The sequence below is a fragment of the Aulonocara stuartgranti genome, assembly GCF_965226115.1.
Source record: "Aulonocara stuartgranti genome assembly, chromosome: 18".
NCBI classification, from domain to species: domain Eukaryota; kingdom Metazoa; phylum Chordata; class Actinopteri; order Cichliformes; family Cichlidae; genus Aulonocara; species Aulonocara stuartgranti.
The window spans coordinates 19,193,683-19,210,906 of NC_138954.1; the positions used below are offsets into that span (position 1 = coordinate 19,193,683).

The following is a 17,224-nucleotide window of genomic DNA, read 5'->3' on the forward strand; positions in this document are numbered from 1 at the left end:
TTTTTGGATTGCGGAGAAAAAATAAAACAACAACAAAGTATATTCTTTCAAAAACTCATATTTATATATGCAAGACATTCAGGCATTCAATATCAAACAGAGCCCAACCCACGTGACACAGCGTGACCCAGAGGAAACAACACTAGAAAATATCCATAGAAAACCAATGCAATAGCAACACATGACTGTTCACACACACACAAAAAATAAACGTACAAAACTTAGTGAACAACAGCATTACATTCTGATTGAACTCTCTCAACATATTGACTGTTTACAGCAGCGATAAACAGTGGAGCAAGATCAGTATGAAAGGCTTGGAGGATGAGAGACAGGAGACAGAATGAGTGCAGGAGGAAGGAGAAGAGGGGAGGAGGAGAGGTGTAAGGATGAAGCATAATATCCAGAATCAACACAGACTCAAGGGGACAAAAAGGTGGACGACACATCACATCAAATACTCTTTTTTTCCTTCTGCTTCTTCTCTCTCTTCTTCTTCCTCATCGAATGACGCCACCCCGGAAGACGCCCGGTCAGAGAAAAAGCTCCTGGGGCTGCAGTGCCACACCCGGACCTCGTGAAACACGCTGCCTTCCTCTTCCTCCTCGTCTTCCTCGTCCTCCTCTCCAGGAGACTCGGAGTGAGAGGTGGAGTAGCAGGAGTCAAACCTGCTGCTCCTGCACCTCGGCCTCCACTCGGGCTTGCTGTGGATGCACACTTCGCTGCGGTGCTCCTGCAAAGGAGCCGGCTGCTCCTCGAGGCTATCCAGCCTCTCCTCCTCTTCCTCCTCCTCCTCCAGGCACGTACTCATGGAGTCGCTGGGCAAAGTGGGTGAGTTGCTTTGTGATGACTGTGGGGCATTTTCAGTTGCTAGCCTGCCACAGGGCAGGCTGCTGTTGTGGGAGCCCAGGGGACCATCGGATGGTGGCGTCTCAGTCCGGTCCACCCCGGGCGGTGCTCCAGAGGTGGAACTGTAGATGGTGGCTTCTGAAGGAGGAACAAAGAGTCAGAAGACCAGGAAGTGGATTCACCGATGAGGTGACAGGGTGCAAAGATGAGATGTTTGATGTAGAATGATGCAAAGTTGGATACCTGAGTTTTGGCTGGATACCGTGTGAGTCTGTCCGCTGATGTGGGAGTCTTCATCATTGAAATCTTCCTCATCATCGTCATCCACAGATGCCCAAGCACGTAGCTTAGCCTCCGCGATGGCAAACTGCTCGGCCACTCCTAGCAGGAAAACAGGTCCGACAAATGAAGCTAGATTAAGGTGGCTGTAATGTCATTTCAAACTCTAAACTGTGTATTTACTAATGTTGTCTGCAATACGGTGAGAAAAAAAGTGAATCATCTTGCTTATCTTTATCTCACAACATCTTATACGGGACAGAAACAAAGTGAGTATTCTAGTGATGACGTGGACCAGCTGATAGCTCAGCTTATACTCATACTGCAAGCCACATTGCAACCCATGGTCCTCTTCATGCCATGTCTATTAAGTTGTTTGCATGACCAGGATTCTTGCTGCCTCTCTCTGCCTACGCCCTTTCACATACACATGTTAAAGTGCAGCGAGGTCCCACAACACAACAAATATAAATTACTGCAGATGGAAGCAACAATCTTCTCTGGATGTTAATGGTCCAGGCAATACAAAAGGGAGGGGGGAGGAGTAAAGGTGAATTTCTATCCTCCTATTATTTGCTAATTTACCTGAGTGTGACATTGTCTGAGTCATCTCTGCCACCGATGTGTCACTATGAGCCTTAAATAAGAGCGTCAAATCAGAATTCCCAGGGTTACCTATTCAAACGGCTTGAAAAAATGACCCATAAAAAAGAAACTAACACATAGTTTTCTGCTTTTACTTAAAGTGACCCAAAAAATTCATTACAGAAAATAATTTCATTCAATTTAATATTATCATAACACAGCTAATTGTTTAAGTTCGCGAGCTTCGCTGTGTGGCATACGCAGCTGCATATCAGTCAGCCTCTCTCTCTCTCTCTTTCTCTCTCGATCAATCCACACCGATGGCACTGGTGCCACAGATGATGAGTCACAGCAAAACAACAGGAGCTGCTGTAACATTGGTGGCCAGTGAAGTGATTGGGGAGAGTATCTAACAGGCCACCATCTGCTGCCAAGACAAGCCGTCACCCAGGAGACACGATGGTGGGCGGAGCAAACCGCTAACATGCAGGAGTTTTAGGGCATTAGATGCATGACAGAAGGTGAGAGAAAGCCAGATGAGAGGATGCATGTTCCCACACACACACACAAAAAAAATTACAGCTAATTATCCTGTATGTGTGTTCTCGAATAGCATTTTAATCTGAATATCAAACATTCTGCTGGCCGAGAGGTCAGAAGGTCAAAGAAGTCAGTACCTGCAGCAAAACGAGCCTCCTTCTCCCCTTCAGTCAGATTGCAGTAGGAGCTGAACTGGGAGTGTGCGGCCAGTGAAGGAGCTGCAGGTTTAGGCCAACCTTTCCACTCGATGAGGTGAGCGACCCGGCCCTGAGCCAGCGAGGTGGGCTTTGTCATGTGGTCTCTCACTGCCTGAGAGATACCTGGACGGGGGAGAGGTAAAGGCCAGGGTTTCATGTTTAAATTCACAGCATATAGATGATAACGAGGCTAGTGCTAGAAAGATCATCACCATTCAAGGAGGATCTGGCAAGCGCTGCAAACTCATGAATGCCGGCAGATTTCCGTGAGTCTGCTGGAGATTTTCCGGACTTTGGAATCATTTCAATCTCCTCAAATTTCACCTGTAAAACAAAATTATTAGTTTTTAGAAAGAAAAACTAGATTTGTGCGCCACATTCAGAATTAGTCTGCCATTTCAGTATTCCCGCACTTGTTTATATTGTACAGCTTTTATTACAGATGACACCAAATCTGGCGCACAGACCGAGTTCAAGAAATAAAACCTCTTGATTTTCCTACCTCTTCCTCTGTTTTTGTCTCCATTCTTTCTCTACTCCTGGACCTCAGCTTCATCGTGGACGTGCAGAGATGGTATCACGGCACAGCGCACAAACGACTAAAAGTCACAGCTTGCGTTCACTGGTTTAAACCACCAGCCAGACAAGCAAACATCAATGGCCTACATTTACCGCACAGATGCTAAAGCCACGATAAGCCTGTGCAACCGGTTAGAATGGTTGGGGTGGAGGGAGGCGAGCGCAATTGCGGCAGTTTCCATGCGTCTGAGCAAACATATGGTGTGTGACCAGCACGGGTAAGCAGCTCCAGCTGGGCCTCCTCATTGCAAAGCTGCAGATTAAAATGATAGCGCTACCTAACTAACTCCACAACAAACACACATGGCCACACTGAGCAGATGTGATGGGTCAGCAAAATCTACAATGTGGCTTACAGTAGCCGGAGCACAAGATGGATTTGTAATATGTTGTGTTTTCAGGCCATCTGACTAGCAGGAAAGGAAACTGTGAGCACGTGCATGAGTGGACAGATATCCTTAAGCAGATTGACCTCCAAAGCGGCTAAGAAAGACGAGGCCCCTGACAGCATTTAAAAGCTCACACTGAAGTCAGCCATGAAAGTAAATGTGTGTCAGAGGCAAACAGGTGGGTAGGGACTCTGGGAGGACGTGATATGAAGGTGCAACCAGCTCTGTTCAGAGGAAAGCTTCAGCTGTTAAACACCCGTGAGACGTCACTCATGCTGAAGGCTGATAAACACAACACGTCCAGCATGTACAGCTCAGAGCGGCTCCCTCCAGCGAGACCGACAGCTCGCCTCTTTAATCATGCAGGCACAATAAATCTACAGCTTTTACTTGAACCTGAATATCAAAGGCAGCCACTGCTGCAAATGTGGATTAGGACATATGGAAATTAAGCCTTGACTACAAATGGAGACGTGTCCAAAACTGCCTGTGACGTGAGTTTTTGTCCTGCAGTTTTCCCTAATCTTTTCTTTCCTTTAATAATTTAAAAGAAACTGAAACTGTCAGGGAACATTAAGAGTCTGAACAAGATTAAAGGGTACTCATTAAGAGTTCCCTTATATTTCTGTCAGAAATGTAACAGTGTAACAGTTTCAAACTCAGATCAGAACATGTGAGTGTGAGCCAAACGCCTCACCTACCTGCTCAAACCTTGTGTCTGCAAGGGGCAGATAGATAAGTGTCTTAAATGGGAGGGGCAAAGACTAAAACTACTTGTTTCAGAGTGAATGTACTGTGCAGGAGAAATAAGGGATATTTTGAACCATGCAAAGCGACTCTAGTAGAATTCTGGGATCAAAATATGGTCTCTTATTCTTATTTAAATCTTATTTCCTATCCCATTAATCAGCTCAAACTTATTATGGGAACCTCTAAAAAGGGTGCAGGGTAATAGACGATGATCACATCTCTTCATTTGCTTTAAATGTCTGCAGTTTTACTATTTTAATATTCGTCAGCCCACAGGCGACCACAGAAAAATGTAACCTTCAATAAACTTAATGAGCAACTATTTGTGATTTTAAAAAAAAATCCGTTTTTGTTTCTATTCAATAATAAATAATAATAACAGAAGAAAATAAATGATTTAAAAACATCACACTTGCATTTGTAAATCTTGTGTTTCATTCTTTTTTCCCCCAACCAGTGCACCTGCATATAATTTGGCCTCTCTGGAGCAGTTAATTACGTGAGGTGCTTTTAAGCGTGCGCGCACACACACGCAAACACACACCCCCACCCCCCTTTTTAATTTTTTTTAATTTTTACATCTGACAAATGCTGCTAATTAGCACCTATGATAATAACAGCCACATGTGTAACTGCGCTTCTAATTAACTCGCTCTAGGCCTTTTTCCCCCCTCACGAGGTGTTTGGATTGTTTTGTCCACTCCCTGCAGAGGCAGACCAGTTTGCGACTTCCTGACATTAACATATGCGTGACTAAACATATACAACAGGGCTGATGTGTCGTCTGACACCTCCAGAGACACTGATTGTGACTTAGGGGACCAACAAGTGGGATCGAGCTAAGCCAGCGTGTCTGCAGCCAAACATCTTCAGCTCGGAGGAAGCTGCAGTGCTCATATGTGAGGAGGGTTTTTTTCTTCTTCTGGAAATGGTGCATTCAAGCAACAGAAGCGGAACGCTGATGGCTGAATAACACATCACCCCGCCATTGATGACAGATTACGCAGAAAATAACGCAGGAGAAGTGCGGATGCTGCAGCAGCAGGTCCCCGGGAATCTCTGAAGTCTCCATCTGCATACCAATAGCTCCATACCCGCATCGGGTAAACACCAACAGCACCTGCCATTTATCTGCACCTCTACCGCTCTATCGGGGTTCGTGTGGTCGGAATCGTTCCCCGCACAGCCACTCTCGGTACCTACCTGTAAGTCGGACCGCGGCGGCTCGTCATAATGCCTGTAACGTCTCCAATCCGATCAACAGATGTCACCGCGCTGTTCGTCCTCCAGCTGCAGGGTCTGCAGTAGAGCATTAAAGCGACGCTGACGGCGGAAACATCTTCCCAACTCCAGCATCAGCTACATCTCCGACACAGACGGACGCACCATTTGTTGCTCGCTATGTGGGTTACATAGGCTGTCCGAATGTCTCCCGATGGCAAGCGTCATCAACGCAAGGCGGTGTCATTGCACCCGCCCCCCTCCATGCAGCCAAGAAGACACAGCAACCTGCAGCTTCAGTCTTTCCTAGAAACCGCACGTTTTTAATCCCCTTTCGTCTAAGGCACCAGCAGTACGCACGCAGGACGGATGTGTTGAAATTTACTTACTGCAGTAAAAATAAAAAAGGGGGTGATCGTTCCAAAAAACGGGTTTCCGTCACGAGTTTGACCTTATTTGTCCAGTTTTGTGAGCGACAAGATGAACAAATCAGACTTTTAAAAAAAAGAGCAAAAGAAAAACATTAAAACCGTGATTCGAGGTTAAAGGTCAAAACCGTGCAACCTCCGACAGTGAACTCTCTAAACATTTAATAAAAGGTCCATTCATTTGCATTATAATTCATTTACAATGTGTTTATATGGCATCATATCCTGATTTGGACAAGGCCTCGACAATAGTCACAACGACATATAACCCGATATCTTCTTATAGTTTATGTAGATGACACTTTAAAATAAAAGTGCATCATCTGTTACTCTGAAAATCAATTTGTAACATCGGGGTTTAAGTCAGGAAATGTATATTTTAAAATATACATTGGCACAGATTCAAAGTGCTGGAAACATTCCTCATTGATTTCGGTTAGCACTGACATGCTGGCATCACAGAGGTGCTGCAGATCCATGATGCAAATCTCCAGATCCACCACATCCCAAGGGTACTCTTTTGGATTGAGATCTGGTGACTGAGTACAGCGAGCTCATCGTCACATTCACAAAGCCAGTTTGTGATGATATGAGCTTTGTGCGTGGTTCTACTGGAACCAGCCATCACACTTTTCTGTTGCACCGTTGTTTCTGCTTCATTCTGTTCTGTCTGGTGTTGCGGACGATCTGATTTCCTCGTGTCAGCATTGTTCCCACATCATCATAATTAATGTTGTTCCAGGTTCAACATTGCAAGTGACCAATCACCTTCTTGTGACGTCATTCCTTTGCGACTTCGAAATACCCGCCTTCGATTATTTCGAAATACAAGTGAAGAAGCGAAAAATCGCCGCCTGTCCGCCGAATTTGAAGTCAATTCGCCTGTCCGCCGAATTTGAAGTCAATTTAGGATACTTTCCTTTAATAAACGGTAAGCATTATACATATGTTCCTCACTTGGCTTGCTGTTTGTTTGCTAGCGATAGGCTACTTGACGACAGCATTAGCTAACCAGTGTTCCCCAACTTTTTGGGTGTTTCGTGGCCCGGGGGTTGGGTCAGGCAAAATTGCAGTAGCTTCCCTGATCATTTTACAAACATAAGTGAAGAGAATCTGGACTAAAAGGCCTAGACTTATGGTTGTGTGCTGAATCTATGAATCAAACTATCACCTGGAAACATAATTAACTGGTCCATAGCTGTGAAACTGGACATGAGTTCTTGATTCTATGGAGATTAACAGTAATCCAGAAATTTACAAATTTGTCCTGGTACATCGCGTAAATGTTGTCCCAGGGACATCGCGTAAATGTTGTCCCTGGGACATCGTGTAAATGTTGTCCCTGGGACATCGTGTAAATGTTGTCCCTGGGACATCGTGTAAATGTTGTCCCTGGGACATCGTGTAAATGTTGTCCCTGGGACATCGTGTAAATGTTGTCCCTGGGACATCGCGTAGATGTTGTCCCTGGGATATCGCGTAAATGTTGTCCCTGGGATATCGCGTAAATGTTGTCCCTGGGATATCGCGTAGATGTTGTCCCTGGGACATCGTGTAGATGTTGTCCCTGGGACATCGTGTAGATGTTGTCCCTGGGACATCGTGTGATAGCTTGTAAATAATGGAATGAAAATTATTGATTGTTATTAACTTGTGAAAAAGAAGTGTAACAAATCCACATGTTATGTTCTTACACCCTTACAGAAACTGTGACTCCTTCACAATGTCAGGTAAATGTCAACTCATGTTGAATAATCAACCAATCAAGCCTTTTATTATCACATGCAATGTTACACGTACAACTGCAATGAAAATTTCACCCCCTTCTGACCATACATATATTGCTTAAACATCACATTGGGAAGACAGGTCGGAAACAGTTAGGAAGGTCAGAAAACAATTTAATTAATAGATGAGGGGAGAGGAGGAGAAAAAAGAACTACAACCAGACAAAGCTCCTAGAAGACTGAAATGGATGATGGTTGCAGCATGCAAAAAGAAAATGATATCTGTTGACTACAGCATATGCTTTCTCACAGATTACCTTGTGGGAGTAGCTGGACCAAACTCTATTGGTATTTCAAGTTTGAAATCCCTGTTTGACCAGACTAACATTTCAGATGAGGTACCTCTTGACATAAAAATCCTTTTATGTTGTCATAAAACTAATGTTAAATTCTGCTTTAAATACACTTTATTGTACAATTTACTTAATGAATCGTATTCCTTAGTTCTGTTTTTATTTATATGTATTTATTTATTTGTTTTATAAGGTAATAGATGGCCTAATCTATTTGCAGTGTGAGGTATGTTGAAAAGCTTGTTTGATCATAATGACATAGCATGTTTACGTTTTTTGTAATGTATTTGAAAACATAGGTGTATTTATGTTATTTTTATAGAATTTCCCTCACATTTATCCAATACCAAGCCAAATCACTGGAAAAATTTTGGATGGGTCCACAAGAGCACAAAGTGCATACTTTTTGAAGGTATGACTTGGACTGTGGTAACTATGTTCTTATCACAAAGGGTTTATAAGTTGCCACTATAAACAAACAGCATTTTCCAAAATTGAAGCCTTGTCAGAAGAACCTGAAAAATACCTTTCTGAAACCTTTTCTGTGTAAAGACTTGTTCAAAAGCAATGCACACAGATTAAAACATTTCTGTCTTGGCCAACTGATAAAGAACACCAAAAATTTAGTGGTGCGTGTTGAGTCTGTGGTCTTGATTTGTTTTGTACACACTATAGAAATTAATTAATGTAAACCAAACAAACAAACATTTCTTTGTTAATCTAATTCTTTTTGTTCTTTTTTTTTTTTTTTTTTTTCTTCGTCAATTATTAGTTTGCCCAATCTCTCATTGACGGTAAAACACAAGTGGAGGAGTACAACACTGAAATCACAAAGCTCAGGTCCCGACTTTGCCACTACTTATTTTCCTCAATAGGTAAAGATAAAATTAGCTGCCTTCTTTTTCTCTAACATTGGAAAATGTAACTTGTACTTAAACAAATTATATTTTGCAGATCGAACTAGGAAGTGCAGTCAGTGCTGGTGTGTGATTGCAGCCAAAGACCGGGTACACTATGACATGTCCTTAGCCATATAGATTGTTTATTTAATGGACTTTGTTCATTTGTTTTTTGTTTGTTTATTTCTTCTTCTTTTTTTTTTTTTAATTCACAGGTGCAGTGCCAGAAATGTGGTGCATACAAGCACATGCGTTGTTCAAAGTCTGTTTGTGGCATCTGTATCTTCTGTGAGAGTAAGTCACAATATAACTAAACAATGTCCAAAAATGTTTAAAGTGAATTTTTTTTTCGTAATTTTGCCTTTGCACACCAGGACTGTGTAATTAAAGTGGACGTTTCAAGATCCAGTTTTTACACAAAACTATTTTAGACATAACTGTGTCGTATTGTGGGGATTTCTCTTCACAATTAAATTGATATAGTGCTGTTTATATCATTCTTCTTTATGTAACAGCACAGTGCAGCACAGCAGAGGGAAAGGAGTTGTGCAGCATAGTGGGTGGCTATACAGGAGGAGCAATAGAAGTAGCCAGTGAAGAATGTCATCAGGGAAAGCATCAGGCAGCGAATGACAAAGGAAAAGTTCCTAAGGGAGAGAACATCTGCAGCAAATCGACAAGTAACAGTGAGATAGGAAGACTGACAGTCAGAGATGAAGGTACACAGACTGAAGACAAAGAAAAAGAAACAGAAGTATACGGCACAAGTCTGAGTACAGATAATGCTGCTGCTGATGATGTTGACAGGATCGATGCAGATACAGAATTCCAAACTGATTCAGAAGGAACTAGTACAGTTTACAGAGTGCATGGTCGCTTATCTGTACCAAGCTCAAAAAAGAAAACCTACACAATAACAGAAGACGAGATCAAGCGCAGAATCAACGCAGAGAACATGTCAGTTCATGTTTTCAGAGGTTTGATTGGGGTAGATATACATTTCGTGATTTTGATGTCACCTGAAATAAATCCGGGTTACTCGTATCAATGAAGTGACAATGTGGCTGGAAATTGTGCATTTGCTGCAACATATACACAATTACACCATGTAAACAAAAGCATTTAACTTTGTGCGCGTGTGTGTGTCTCTCTCTGCTCTTTTGGTGTTTGCACTTTTTCTTTTTTAGGGCCGTAAAGCCAAACTGCCCGCAATGATTCTTGACAGGCCTAAGAAGGCCAAAACTAAAGTAACAGTGTTTAGTGTTCTGAGTGAAGAGGAGGCTGGGGAGCTAGCCCTCGGGTTTGCCGGAAGATTGGCCTGCGATGTCACAACAGACATGGTCTGTAAAGGCATCGACCATTCAAGTGCTGATATGACAAAGTAAGTTAGTAAAACAATATGAAAGTTGTATCTTTTTTGGTATTATTTGTCATTTCCCCGTATTTGGGTTATTGGTGTAACATTGTTAATCTTACTTTCTAATAACAGACAGACTCTTCTCAAAATCCAACACAATCTTAAACATGAGCTGACTGATTCCTCAACCTTCAGTTTGCTGACACACACCTTTGGCCCCGCTGCACTGGATTCTGTCATTTCATTCCTGTGTGAAAAACTTGATCTTGTCTCTTAAATAATGAAACCTTTTGTGACTTTTGTTTGTTCTGTAAATCAGAATCTTGAAAATTGTTCATTGTTGTTCTAAGTTTGTGTTAACTATTTGGCAAAAATGATTGGTTCCTAATCCAAACAGCACAATGACTGTTCTAACACATATCTTAAAAATGCTACAAAGAAAGAAAATTATCACATATGTTTCAATATGAATGTAATTGTGTCACACTCGGTTTGTAGTAACTTTCCTGTTTTATTTTGAGTTTTGGTATGTTTACACTGTTATTTTTATTTCCCGTGTGTTCGTCTTCCCTTATTAGTTTTACTGTATTTAATTAGTCTGCTTTAATAACTTATAATTATTTACTTTCCAGTGTTTATATATGCTCCTCGTTTGGATTATTGTTTGTTTGAGTTCTGCCTGTCTTTTCTATTAAAGATTTGGACTTTTGGACTATTAGTGGACCTCGTAGGTTTTTATTCTGTTCAATTGGTAATTGACTGGGTTTAATTTAGTGGCCTGGAAAACAGGCCGGAGGGGTCTGGTCATTTTAACCCCCTAAGACCCGAAATCTTCCATGGCATGCATTTTTAATTTCTCTTTGATATTTGGGCCGATTGGAACCCGATGAATGTAAAAAGAAAGAATTACCAGGTTTTGTTTTTTTTACCTAATTTTTGTTTCTGAGAAAAATGAGAGCCACATATGAGGACATTAATTTGAAATTTCGATAGAACAGTTGCAGTATAATGTCCTCATAACTGTATATCAGGCACTTGTTGATCAAGATTTAGTATTTTGGTCTAAATAACCCAAAATGTGATGTCCACATGTGTGGACGCCAGGCTGGAGTAAAGTGTTAGAGCTATTTATACCTATGTAAACTTTTATACACTGGTTTTTACCTGTCTTGTTTCAGAAAGGTTTAAAAGGGTAATGTCCACAGTTTATTTGTTTATTTATTTGTTTGAATTCAACATATTTTATTAAAGTAATTGAGCTTGAACACAGAAAAAACTGAATCAAATAATCATAAAATCAAATCACTTGCATATACTGAAGTCTAATCTACTCTGAGCTAATGCTGGTTTCCAACACTAATGATCGGGTGAAGGAGAGAGATGAGGGTGTGCACGGCCACTGGTGCTCTTATCCCTGTTCTTTGTGATACAATCCAACAGGAAAGCAGTCAAACCCTTGGACATTAGCCAAGTTAACGTTCACAAATATATACACACAGAGGAACTCTGAGCCCCAATGTCAGCATTAGCACAAACATGCCACTTCATACCAAATCTCAGTGTGAGGTCAGGTGTTAGTCTCATTCCATTATTCTGGCTATATTTTCTTACTCATTACTATTAAACTTATACTTAAGACTAACTATTAACAAAATCACACCCCAATAACTCTGTTATTACACTTTGTATTTAATCATAAAAAGGCTGGATGTTGAAACCTTTTACTTCTATTTTGTATGAGCCAGGATTCTCAACAGCTGATACTCTATGTCCAAAAAGTGACAGGTATCGTTTTATGGAGCAAAAAACTTAAGAGCGCATATTTTATAAATAATACCAACAATTACAAATGCAGACCTTTAATAGTAATAAGTAATCCTTTATTTATAATGCATAGCAATATAAAAATAGTAACATATGAAAATATTACAATGGGCACAGATGAATTTGTATCAAAAACAGCAACCAAGCCAAAGTAATGAATAACACACATAAATAACAACTGCTTGAGAGACCAAACAATTTCTTTTCAACTGTTCCTTGGCAGAAAGTTAAGACAGCTATTCAGCTTTAGGTTTCAATAAACAGAAGTAATGGATGCAGTCCCTTTGAAATGTCACACAAAAGTCTACTTATGCATATACTTAGCTTTAACTCTTCTCTTTTTTGTTTTGTATTCCAAAAGGTTTTCATTTTCTCCAGAGGATGTCTCTCTTTCAGTGGTTATCGACTGTTCACATTCATTTTCACAGACTGTTGGAATGTCGATGCTGGCCGAACGTTTCTTGCTAGAATACAATGGCCTAATTTTGCGTGCATTCTCTGTCGTCTTTATTTCGTACTGGCATATACTTTTGCCTACTTGTTTTGTTTTTAAGACATTTGTATGCAGTTCATCTATCATTGGAGTAATACCCTCTGGAATGAATGCCCACTGTTTAACTGTGTCTAAAACAGCATTTAGTTTTCCAACTGCATCTTCTGTGCATTTTTTGTCTGTGCTTTCAACTACAGGAGTGTCATTCAAAGTTGATAGAGGACTTTTCAGAGAGTTTTTCATTTTTTTAAAATGGCTACAAGCCACCTTCAGGCAAGCACATGTGTTATAGTGAGAGAACGTACAACAAGTGCACTGAAGTGTTTCAGCCGATGCAAAAAAACACAGATTTCCAAACAAACTTGGCATTTTTATCACTTTCAAGTCCTCACAGTGTACAAAGTAATGCCTTTCTTTCACTGCAATTCTTGCCAAGGTAGAAATGTCTGTTTCCATGTTTGGATAGATGTCATTGTCAGCCTCTGCTAATTTTGCAAGTAACACTAGATGCTTGCAAAGAAGTCCTCGTAAGCCATATGTACAGTTGCAGTAGGACTCAACAGGGCAGACGTCATACACCATGTCTTCTCTTGACTCAGATGGGACTTGATATGCATTAACTCCATGGCTGTTCTTGACTGTAATTTTAAGAGCCCAACCACTTTCCATCAGTCTTGAAGCAGAGTCTGAAACTTGAGACAAGGGGTCAGCAAACCTGTTTTTCATGCGGCCCACATCTTGCAGGGTTTTTATGACTGAGAAGTAGTCGTCGGCCTTCCCTAGGAGCACTTCAATCAGATCATCCAGACGCCTATTCTTGTAGCCAGATAAAAACTGGTATTTCAGGCGGTGGAAAAATCTGAAAAACAGTTATTTGAAATGATTAGTAACTGTAATTGAAGGAATTTAAAGTTTTAATCAAGACTGTATTATTTTTTTAAAAATTGGAATACCTATTGCACACGTCTTTTATAAAGGAATGCTCTGTGCCGGTTTAGCTGATTTAGGCAAATCCACCTACTCTGTTTTTTGTTGTGATAACATAAAAAACGCTGCTAGAATTTAAAGGATTTGCCTAAAACCTGTTCTGGCAATGACATGACGAACCTACTCAGTTTAGCCTCTTGGATTAAAGCATAATATCTTTTTTTCAGCAATACAATTGAATGAGGTCAAAATAATAAATCATACCTTTCAATCACATTGTTTGTTTCAGAACGAGCGTGACTGAAGCGACGGCCGTAGTCACACCACATGTGGCCAATGCCTTCCCAGTGCTTCTGAAAATACTGGCACACCAAAGGGTATTGCTTAAATGTCTGGCAGAACTCTGCTGATGTGGCTTTAAAGTCGTCCTCCTAAGAGAATTGGATGCAACAGAATATATTTCAATCCATTTAACAGACCTATTGAAATCTTTAATATTATGTATTGAAGCCCTTTTCCTTTTATTGAATAACATTAAGAATTTTAAGTTATTAATAATATGTCGTGTTTTTGTATTAAGAAGCAATTATTTCTTCCCTTACAATGGCTAAGAAGGAACACTAAACCTATAAGCATATTTGGTTTCAGCATCTGTCTGTGAAAGAATCCCACTCACAAGTTCTACTGCACAGTGGGTGACACAATGATGGTCTGCACAGCTTAAGTACTTGTTTTGATAAGCAAGATAAGAAGCCAGTTTTAGAAATTGTTTCAAAAATCTATTTTGTATCTCTCTGTAACTTTTTTTAGCAACTGAAAGTTATTATGCTCTTAGTGTAATCAAGAAATCAAAATGTGAAATAGACAAATTACACTTACAGATGTGCAAGCTTTCAGCTTACAAAAGAAAGAAATGATTTCATTTCTCTTTTGGGTGTTAGAAAGCCCATGGACCCCGGACTCTGATTTTGAAAGCCATCGATTAACAGCCTGTGAATGTAAGAGAAAAAAAGTTAATCTGGAGAGAGAGACAGAGGAGCAGCTGTACAAAAAGCATAAAAGAAAGCTGACGTCCAAAAATAACTTTGTCACTCACTGGACAAGAGGACCTGTGCATTACAGAAATCAACCAGGCAAACATATTTTTAAATGTCAAAAAGAGCTTTGGGAAGCAGCCACCAGAAGATGAGTGCACTGTGGTCTTAAATGGATGGACATAGTCACTCAACATTTTATCCCTTTATATTCATTAACCTGAGTAGGTGAATATCACAATGAGGCAAATCATGACAACAGGACCCTGTTGTAAAAATGTGTTTCAGGTGCATCTTAGACAATGTGAAAAGAAAACAATGTGGTTTACCTGCAAGACATGGTACCAGCATAGAAGGATAGCTGACTCTGGAAAAACCTTCTGCAAAGCATTTATTTCCGCAAAGTCTTTGTCAACCATAAATGCTCTACAGAAAAAAAGAAAACACTAAATGAGATTAAACAGTATGAAAATGTTTTTGCTATCTCAAAGCACCACTTCAATGCCAAATTAAACATTTCAACTCACAAGTAGATATATAAAATACTGCATACAGCCTATAGGAATAACTTTAACAACTGGAAAGGAAAGTTTTTTGCAGCCCATGCTGCAGCTATAGCATTAGATTCTGGCATGTTATAACTTTTTTGAAAAGGAATTATTTCAAAATCAATAGCTGTCAATGTATTATTTACCTCGGGGAAGTTGGGAAATGCTCACAAACTATTCCAAGAACAGTTTCCAGGGTTTTCTGACTTTCGTTGCTGACAATAGCATAGGCCACAGGGACTCCATGCCCATGATCATCTCTTACAACAAGTGTGAATAAGGGAAATGAATACTGGTTAACGCAGTGCGTGGTGTCAACAAATACTAACTGTTTTGCATAGTTCTCCATGTTTGATTTCATTACAGGTGTCTGCAAAACAATCATTAGTTCTTGGTCAGATGTGTATGGTTGATAGAAGAGAACATGTTCTTGATGTTTTCCATTAAGTAAGGTATGTACACTTTGACTGTCTCCACAGTTAAAGTGCTTCTTCCTCATCATGCAGGTTCTAACACTGTCAATGTCACGTGGTGTGACAAAATGCTCTCTGTTGTGAAGATCTCTGTGTCCATGTTCTTTGGCCCATTTATGACATTCGGTTAGTATGATGGCTGGCTTAGTTCCAAGGGAAAGCAGTTCCTCAATCTTCCTCCTCAAATCACTGGAAATATTGTTGAAATGTGCGTCTTTTGGGTCCGAAGGATCATGCCCATCATGCTTATCATATGTACGCTGCACGATGACTGTGTGGTCTTTCCAACATTTGAGTACTTTAAATGAAACATAGGCCTTACAGCCCACTGCTCTGTAGCTGTTTCGACTTTTTTTCCCAGCTCTGATGCAGTTGAATTTGTAATAGTCTCTTTTCCTGTCTTTACCTGAGGCAACATTTAAACATTTATAATGTCCATGAAGGGTTAATGAGTTCAATTTTTCTAACACAACACTGAATGGGTCCTCCTGGCATTGTGACACATGCACACAAAGTTGTGTGTCTTTTCCAGTTCTTTTTTTTTCGTCATTCAGAACACTTCTTCTAATTATGTCGTCCATTTCTGGTGGAAAAATAACGAAGGTTTAATTAGTCAATATTCATTAATTCATTTTAACTTGTTGTGGGGTTTTTTGCAATACAATGTAAATATTAAATATAATATTAAAAAATATATATATATAAAATAATATAAAACAAACAGGGGCTAAAAGAAGCTAAACTTTCATATGGTATGTCTCTGGCAACTTTAACATGATGTCCCAGGGACAACATCTACGCGATGTCCCAGGGACAACATTTACGCGATGTCCCAGGGACAACATTTACGCGATGTCCCTGGGACAAATTTGTAAATTTCTGGATTACTGTTAATCTCCATAGAATCAAGAACTCATGTCCAGTTTCACAGCTATGGACCAGTTAATTATGTTTCCAGGTGATAGTTTGATTCATAGATTCAGCACACAACCATAAGTCTAGGCCTTTTAGTCCAGATTCTCTTCACTTATGTTTGTAAAATGATCAGGGGAGCTACTGCAATTTTGCCTGACCCAACCCCCGGGCCACGAAACACCCAAAAAGTTGGGGAACGCTGGTCTAGAGAACACTGGTTAGCTAATGCTGTCGTCAAGTAGCCTATCGCTAGCAAACAAACAGCAAGCCAAGTGAGGAACATATGTATAATGCTTACCGTTTATTAAAGGAAAGTATCCTAAATTGACTTCAAATTCGGCGGACAGGCGGCGGTTTTTCGCTTCTTCACTTGTATTTCGAAATACTCGAAGGCGGGTATTTCGAAGTCGCAAAGGAATGACGTCACAAGAAGGTGATTGGTCACTTGCAATGTTGAACCTGGAACAACATTAATTATGATGATGTGGGAACAATGCTGACACGAGGAAATCAGATCGTCCCTGGTGTTGCACCGTTTTTGGTTTTTTGCAGCTTTTGCACACCTGCACTTTATTATGTAGTCCTGTGTTTATTGTCTGTTATACGTAGCACCATGGTCTTGGAGGACCGTTGTCCTGTTTCACTGTGTACTGCACATGGTTGGAATGACAATAAAGCCACTTGCCCTGACCGGACGACGGGTACACTGTGGTCATCTAAGGATGAACACGGTCAGTAACAATACTCAGACTGTGGTGTTGAAGTCATTCTCAGTTGGTACTAAGGCACTTTTCCCATATTTGTAGGTCTGCATGGACAAATCTTCAAAACTAGAAACTGATTGCAATATGGATCAG

At 40.4% G+C, this 17,224-nt stretch overlaps 3 protein-coding genes across 6 annotated transcripts; 1 reads left to right on the forward strand and 2 right to left on the reverse strand.

Annotated features, from left to right (window-relative positions):
* Positions 1-35: 35 nt before the first annotated feature.
* fam131aa (family with sequence similarity 131 member Aa) lies at positions 36-5,747 on the reverse strand. Of its 2 annotated transcripts, none has more exons than XM_082512381.1 (5): positions 2,953-4,001; positions 2,663-2,774; positions 2,391-2,573; positions 1,093-1,230; positions 36-987 (listed from the first exon to the last, which is right to left on the reverse strand). In XM_082512381.1, the coding sequence occupies exons 1-5, from the start codon at positions 3,004-3,006 to the stop codon at positions 449-451; spliced, it is 1,026 nt and encodes a 341-aa protein (XP_082368507.1). In that variant the 5' UTR covers positions 3,007-4,001; the 3' UTR covers positions 36-448. The 2 variants fall into 2 exon arrangements, with proteins under 2 accessions (XP_082368507.1, XP_082368508.1); XM_082512382.1 differs by lacking the exon at positions 2,953-4,001 and adding an exon at positions 5,372-5,747 and having other exon boundaries at positions 37-987.
* A 756-nt stretch (positions 5,748-6,503) lies between these two features.
* On the forward strand, positions 6,504-10,765 carry LOC309693407 (uncharacterized protein). 3 transcript variants are annotated; one of them, XM_082512562.1, is made up of 11 exons: positions 6,504-6,748; positions 7,522-7,547; positions 7,857-7,942; positions 8,091-8,123; positions 8,220-8,309; positions 8,670-8,772; positions 8,852-8,904; positions 9,012-9,090; positions 9,312-9,784; positions 9,984-10,177; positions 10,286-10,765. In XM_082512562.1, exons 2-11 carry the CDS (start codon positions 7,541-7,543, stop codon positions 10,428-10,430), a joined length of 1,263 nt encoding a protein of 420 aa, XP_082368688.1. In that variant the 5' UTR covers positions 6,504-6,748; positions 7,522-7,540; the 3' UTR covers positions 10,431-10,765. The 3 variants fall into 3 exon arrangements, with proteins under 3 accessions (XP_082368688.1, XP_082368689.1, XP_082368690.1); XM_082512563.1 differs by lacking the exon at positions 10,286-10,765 and having other exon boundaries at positions 9,312-9,753; positions 9,984-10,118; XM_082512564.1 differs by lacking the exon at positions 10,286-10,765 and having other exon boundaries at positions 9,312-9,515; positions 9,984-10,071.
* Positions 10,766-11,513: 748 nt separating this feature from the next.
* LOC309693406 (uncharacterized protein) lies at positions 11,514-16,810 on the reverse strand. Its single transcript, XM_082512561.1, has 6 exons — positions 16,666-16,810; positions 15,126-16,035; positions 14,761-14,857; positions 14,277-14,387; positions 13,662-13,828; positions 11,514-13,329 (listed from the first exon to the last, which is right to left on the reverse strand). Exons 2-6 carry the CDS (start codon positions 16,031-16,033, stop codon positions 12,282-12,284), a joined length of 2,331 nt encoding a protein of 776 aa, XP_082368687.1. The 5' UTR covers positions 16,034-16,035; positions 16,666-16,810; the 3' UTR covers positions 11,514-12,281.
* Positions 16,811-17,224: the final 414 nt, after the last annotated feature.

Coding starts and splice junctions, on each gene's coding strand:
- LOC309693406 (XM_082512561.1), bottom strand. CDS start 16,033: ATGGACGACATAATTAGAAGAAGTGTTCTGAATGACGAAAAAAAAAGA. Junction 13,829..14,276: donor AGCTGAAAGCTTGCACATCT/GTAAGTGTAATT, acceptor CAATTCTCTTAG/GAGGACGACTTTAAAGCCAC. Junction 13,330..13,661: donor ACAAACAATGTGATTGAAAG/GTATGATTTATT, acceptor ACTGTTTTTCAG/ATTTTTCCACCGCCTGAAAT.
- LOC309693407 (XM_082512562.1), top strand. Junction 8,773..8,851: donor CTACTTATTTTCCTCAATAG/GTAAAGATAAAA, acceptor TATATTTTGCAG/ATCGAACTAGGAAGTGCAGT. Junction 8,905..9,011: donor TGATTGCAGCCAAAGACCGG/GTACACTATGAC, acceptor TTTAATTCACAG/GTGCAGTGCCAGAAATGTGG.
- fam131aa (XM_082512381.1), bottom strand. CDS start 3,006: ATGAAGCTGAGGTCCAGGAGTAGAGAAAGAATGGAGACAAAAACAGAG. Junction 2,574..2,662: donor TGCCAGATCCTCCTTGAATG/GTGATGATCTTT, acceptor TCCCCCGTCCAG/GTATCTCTCAGGCAGTGAGA. Junction 988..1,092: donor GGTATCCAGCCAAAACTCAG/GTATCCAACTTT, acceptor TTCCTCCTTCAG/AAGCCACCATCTACAGTTCC.